The 6,182-nt window shown below is 37.4% G+C and overlaps 1 protein-coding gene across 1 annotated transcript; it reads left to right on the forward strand.

Moving 5' to 3' along the window:
• Positions 1 to 541: 541 nt before the first annotated feature.
• cdo1 (cysteine dioxygenase, type I) lies at positions 542 to 5,754 on the forward strand. The gene is made up of 5 exons (XM_063489366.1): positions 542 to 801; positions 2,138 to 2,215; positions 2,957 to 3,114; positions 3,648 to 3,817; positions 4,788 to 5,754. Exons 1-5 carry the CDS (start codon positions 632 to 634, stop codon positions 4,815 to 4,817), a joined length of 606 nt encoding a protein of 201 aa, XP_063345436.1. The 5' UTR covers positions 542 to 631; the 3' UTR covers positions 4,818 to 5,754.
• The last annotated feature ends 428 nt before the right edge of the window (positions 5,755 to 6,182 follow it).

The following is a 6,182-nucleotide window of genomic DNA, read 5'->3' on the forward strand; positions in this document are numbered from 1 at the left end:
GCTAATGACAAATACTATTAAAATATACAGTAATATATGCAGACACACATTTCATGTCTCCCATAACATGCCTGCTGCCAATCAAACTTTTTTCCCACGTTTTCTCCTCCATCCTGATTTAGGTCTGCAACAAACACCTTGGATCAATTCAGAGGAGAGCGCCCACAAAAAGAGGGGAGCAAGGCCATTACTAGAGGAATGTCTCGGTGGGAGAAGAAAAGGAGACAGAAAGACACAAGAGGTGTCTGTGTTTGTGACAACGTGGTGGAGCCGGTCTCAGAGAGGATTAGTCCAAGTTGTTAAAGTGTGAGATTAACGGATATCTTAGTCAGAACATACAAACATAAAATTCACACCTTGTAACCTCTATAAATTAAGTGCGGTGAAAATACAACCCCGTGTTTCTGTAACTTTCCAGCGAGAGAATATTCAAAATTTAAATTGGACTGTTAGATGTGGGCGTTCACCACTTTCCGTAATGGTACAGTCCGTCTCCAGCTCCCCCCAAAATTTGCGGCGCCGGCCTATAAAAACTAGCGGACTGCGCAAAGTAGAAAGTCTTCACCATCTGAAGTTTTAACTGAAGCGAAATACCTGAGAGAGAAAAAAAACTCTCCTCTGCAGCACAGTGATGGAGCAAACCGAGGTGGTCAAACCAGAAACCCTGGACGACTTGATAAAAATCCTGCACAGCATCTTCGAGAGTGACTGCATCAATGTTGAGGAGGTTCAGAATATAATGGAGTCATATGAGAGCAATCCTCAGGAGTGGATGAAGTATGCAAAATTTGACCAATACAGGTAAAATATTCGTGTTTCTGTTTGTTTTGGGGTTTTTCAACACCTACCCACCCAGATATTCCTCATCTATGCTGTTGTCCTTTGGACCTTTGCACCTTGACCTAGTGTCGTGTTGCTTTATCGATATTCAAAATTATATTTACTCTATCATGTTTTTGTTTACCCTAAACATGTGTCATGAGTCCCTTTTCTTCCCTTTTTTTAATTGAAAATGTACTCTTGAAAAAAAAATGCTGTGGCAAACTACTGCATGCATTTGCTCAGTAGCTAAAAGCATTTTTTTTTTGAATGAAAGCGGCTGATTTATTTATTTTCATGTAGGTGACAAAACTGCTGCTCTAAGGTTTTACTTTGAAAAGAAAATTGCTTGGGCTATATTAGTGTGCTTTATTTTGAAAGGTAGTGTTACAATGAGGAGATATGCAAACCAGTTCATTCCTCAGTTCTCTGTTCTATTCAAAACTTTAAAGAGTCCCCCCCCCCCCCCCCCCCCCTCCCAGTGTTTTGATTAGTGGGGGTTCAATGGAAGGCGGGTGTGTGCCATCCAATCAACACCGAGAACTGATACACACCCGCTGATTTTTGGCAAATGGGACAAGTTTGGTCTCTGCCGGGCAGACTTTCTTTTTCTAAGCCTGGTTAAAATTGTTGAGCAGTGAATTTCAACCAAAAAGTATAATATTTCATTAAATCTAGTTCAGGCAACAAATTAGTTTTGTTGCCTGAACCCTAACCAAAATGTGACTGAAAATTTTGAATAGTCATTAAAAGAGCATTTTTATTTGTTTGTTTGTTTGTTTGTTTGTTTGTTTGTTTGTTTGTTTGTTTGTTTGTTAGAAAGTCCTGAAAGCCATCACCTCTCACTAGTTTCCCAATCTCACAGCTGCATCTGCTTGCTAATGTTTGCACACGTTGCAATTGCACAGTCCAGAAAATACAGGCCTAGTAAGAACACAGACACAAAAGTGGAGGGTATGAGGTTTTCTGTATGAGGACTATTGGACAATGATTAAAACTCTTCTGTTTCTTTGTGGGCTCCAGCTGGATGACGTGAAAGCTTCTTGGATTTCCAAAATAAAATTGATTTGTATTAATGTAACGTACAGCTTATTGTGAAAACGTTATTTCAAGTCCATCATCAGTTTTCTGCATTTAAGAAAAATAAAAAGGAATTTAATCACTTGAAAATCAAATATTATATTTTGACAAGCCGTTTAAATCAAAAAAGCTCCAAACTGCTTGTAAATTCAGCCCTTCACTCCTCTGTAACTGTATAGTTGTGACATAATGCATCATATTTTTCCATGTACATTTGACATATTTCTCATTCCTGCAGATACACAAGGAACTTGGTTGATGAGGGTAATGGGAAGTTCAATCTCATGGTTCTCTGCTGGGGTGAAGGCCACGGCAGGTAAGATATTTGTATCATTAAAAATAAATAAATAACTTAATTATAATTCATATAAATTATTCATATAAAATAATCTGATCAGAAAACTGAATTTGTTTAAACCTTTAATAATAAGATTTCTGTTTCGGGGTTTCAGTCATGTTACAAGCCTATACTCTTAGATACTGTAGGCCACACGGCCATGTTTCTCACTGGCAATTATTGCATTAGTTAATAAAGATAACAAAGTCCAATGTTCTACACACTGAGAGATTATGTAAATAGACATTGTTTGATATCTTTCTCATGTCCCACTTTGTCAGCAAATGTCACCCAAACACCGGACTTTCAGTGATAGAAAGGCTGATAATTCCTGGATGTGTTGCAAATCTTGTCGGCTGGTCTTTTTATATGATTACGTATTAAAAGATGCAGATCAGCAGCTGTCTTTTTTCACACAAGAAAAGACTGTTTTATCACATGGCTGTACCACTACTAGTGTTTTAAAACAGGGACTTGTTAAGTAAGACTGTTCTGGGAATTTCTTGTTTTGTTTTCTTGAACATACAGTATTGGTGATATGATATGGGGTATGACTTATAAACATAGCTGTTCAAAGTACGTTTAGCTCTTGCCGTGAAAACTTAAGATTTGCCTCGTCTTCCCAATTTTTTTTTTTTTTAACATCCTCATCATCTTGTCTAATTTTTATGAAGAGAGCAGTGTTGTCATATTCTGACAGTGTTCTTTAACGCTTTGCAGTAGTATCCATGACCACACAGAGTCCCACTGCTTCATGAAGCTCCTGCAGGGTCAGCTGAAGGAGACGCTGTTCGAGTGGCCAGAGAGCAAATCACACGGAGATATGGTCCAAAAGTCACAAAGAATTCTCCAGGAAAACAAGGTTGCTTACATAAATGGTGAGAAACCAAACTGTCTGACTATCCTTTTTAAACCAGAGCTTGTTCTCCAACAGAATTTAGATTGATTTAGATTGATCTGCTGATATCTTGATATCTGTATATTGAGTCATTTTAACTGGTTCTTCATTTTACTCACATCTTTATTATGCCTATGCAGTGTTCAATACAATAGACCAAACAAACGTATGTGATCATTTGAGATATGCTAATGTGAAATTTCCTTGAAACTTAGGCAAGGCTGTTAAATGTGTGGCATCTCTGTCAGCGTGCAGTAAAACCCAAGTTTCCAACCTCTGCAGTTACATAATGTCTAATTGGTCTCACAGGCAGCTGTAAATTTACAATGAACATTTTTTTTTTTTTTTTTGTCTATCCTGCAAATCCCTGCCTGCCGTGTATGTCCCTGAGGCAAACAGAGCTCTGGTGTCATGTTTCTGCCTTTAACTGTTGTTGAGCCCTGTTTTACAGCATTCCAATGTTACATGTATGCTGTTTGTTCATACATGTGTACGTGTGTGTGTGTGTTTTAGACTCCATTGGTCTGCATCGTGTGGAAAATGTCAGCCACACTGAGTGTGCAGTAAGTTTGCACTTGTACAGTCCCCCTTTCGAGACCTGCCAGACATTTGACCAGCGGACAGGACACAAGAACGCTGTCAAGATGACCTTCTGTAGCAAATATGGAGAAAGGACTCCATTTGTAAGCAGCTTTTTTATTACTTTAATACACATATATTGAGTGAAACCTGCTGATTCTTTTCTGATTCATGCTTTGAACCCCCCCTTTCCCCCAGAAAGGCTTGAGTACTGAAACTTAAAATTCACATAGATGCATTTGTCAGATGCATAAAATCAAATCTAGTCAGTGTGCATTACAAATTACAGTGCAGCTCGGTTACTGTACAGTGGGCACACTGCTTACTCCATTCCCCGCTTCCCCGTGTCTCACCCAACAAAAATACCTTCTAAGCAGGAAATGGGAAGAGTTAATAGTTTCTTGCTTCTCTTTTTAAGCAGAGCCTATAAAGAATGAAGGCAGCACTCCTTGAAGTTTCAAGAATTAGTAGAAAGTTTCCATTTCCTTTCCTTCCTTTACTTTATTGTGCTTCCAAATGCTTCAGCTTTAACAAAAAGTTACTTGAGTGAACAGAAGAGTTAGGTATTGAACATATAAGAGTGTTAAAGTTCAGAGACAGAGAGAGAGAGAGAGAATAATCAATAATGGTTAATTTAATATAAACTAGAATCAGTTCATCAAGATCTTCAATAAATTAGTTATTAATAATTACACAAAGGGGGAAAAACAAGACCAATTACACTGTCAGACCTCCGCCTGTTTTGGCCACCCTGCCAAAGAGCATCAGCCTTATCTTAAATCTACAAGTTGTATAAGCATACCTTGGTCATAACACTGTTAATTAAGTTCATTTGATTGCAACACCAAACATGCGAGATAAGATAAGTATATCGGTGTGAGCACACAGTGAACCTAACTCGGCATACATCCATAGTTCTCAACAACTGTTCGAGGCTATTTTACAGACTTTACATGTCTCAGTTTAGAACCTGACTGTAAACGTTCCTGTTTTAGCTTTGGTCAGGACTTGATATAAAGGAAAATGTGACCTTATCTTAGTCTAAAATTGTCTTTCTTCCCAACCTTTTCTTAGGAAAGCACAGTTTCGCAGGAGAACAACTAAAGGCCACCAAAAGAGACTCCAGATGATGAAGACGTTTGAAGTGACAATGTTATGATATTGATTCAACGGGAAACTGCTGGTGAAGCGAAAATGTGGACCTATGACTAAGCAACCCATTTAAAAATCAGGAGTTGGCTAGTTCAAAAGGACAACCCAGTAATTAGAATGGCTTTATCACTGCCCAGTGTGAGCTTGGCAAATACTGATGAGCACAGGACGAATGCATGAATAGGCTTGGACATGGATTGAATCTGCCTTTTGTTTGCTGGGCCTGAGGAGACCCTTTTCCAATAACAACATTCCTGTCTATCCATGACCTGTGTAACCACACTGTTGTGACGTTATGGCCAATAGTCAAAGACTAGACCTTTAGATTTTCCTAAATTTTATGTATTTCCAGATGGGGGGGGGAAAAGATCTTAAATCGGTTTTGATCTCAATGATGTACTTTTATAGTTGTATTTACTGTTGATTTATGCCACTGACAATTGTCTTAACACCTGTTGAAAATTGTAATGAAATGTAACATTGTTTGTACAGTCTAACAAGTTTTTTTTCTTTTCTTTTTCTCTTTTTGCATTTGGAAAATTAGTTGTAAAGCTTTAGAGCCGTGTTGTTTTTAAAGTGTCATGCTTGTAATTTATTTGCAGGATCTTACGTACACTGAAAGAGTGTTTAAATCTGCTCTTAAATGTGTTCATATTAAAGGTTTGACCAGGGGAAGTGAAGCGACTACTTTTATTGGCAGAAAATATATTTAGGTTACTTTCTCTCAGGATTTTAGCGTATTGTGATTGTAACTGTATTTGTTTAGTGTTTAGCTTCACAGCAAACCACTTCTTATAGTGCTGTCAACATGCTAGAGTTTTCTGATGCAGTAATTGATACATCTGGCCATAACTGTAGTCCATTAAACACCATTACTGTTTGCAGAAGGTTTCAATCTGTTTTGTCTTTATTTTTCATGATCTGAATTTTTTTCAATGCTTATTGTTATTCATAGAATTTTTAAGCTTAAATTTCTTTGGATAAACCTTTACAATCACTTAAATCTTATCTTTCTAACCAGGAACAGTATTAGTAATGAAAGTTGTGGGTCAATAACATTTGGAGCGTTGGTTGGTAATTACAAGCTGCCTGTAATTATAGTATATTTGGGGTATTTGTTGCCTTACAAAATTAAAGGTGGGTCTAACTGGGATCTTTTAAAAATCAAACAGAAACCATTTTTAAATATTAACCAGTCATGTAACCATGAATAACTTGCTGTCTTGTTAGGGTATTTAGTCCGTCTTATCATTTGTTGTGTTTGATTTTTGTGTTTTAGGATGCCTTTTGATTTTTTTCTGTTTTAAAGATCCATTT

The sequence above is a fragment of the Pelmatolapia mariae genome, linkage group LG12 (assembly GCF_036321145.2).
Source record: "Pelmatolapia mariae isolate MD_Pm_ZW linkage group LG12, Pm_UMD_F_2, whole genome shotgun sequence".
Classification (NCBI taxonomy): domain Eukaryota; kingdom Metazoa; phylum Chordata; class Actinopteri; order Cichliformes; family Cichlidae; genus Pelmatolapia; species Pelmatolapia mariae.

Coding starts and splice junctions, on each gene's coding strand:
- cdo1 (XM_063489366.1), top strand. CDS start 632: ATGGAGCAAACCGAGGTGGTCAAACCAGAAACCCTGGACGACTTGATA. Junction 3,115..3,647: donor CAAGGTTGCTTACATAAATG/GTGAGAAACCAA, acceptor TGTGTGTTTTAG/ACTCCATTGGTCTGCATCGT. Junction 3,818..4,787: donor ATGGAGAAAGGACTCCATTT/GTAAGCAGCTTT, acceptor ACCTTTTCTTAG/GAAAGCACAGTTTCGCAGGA.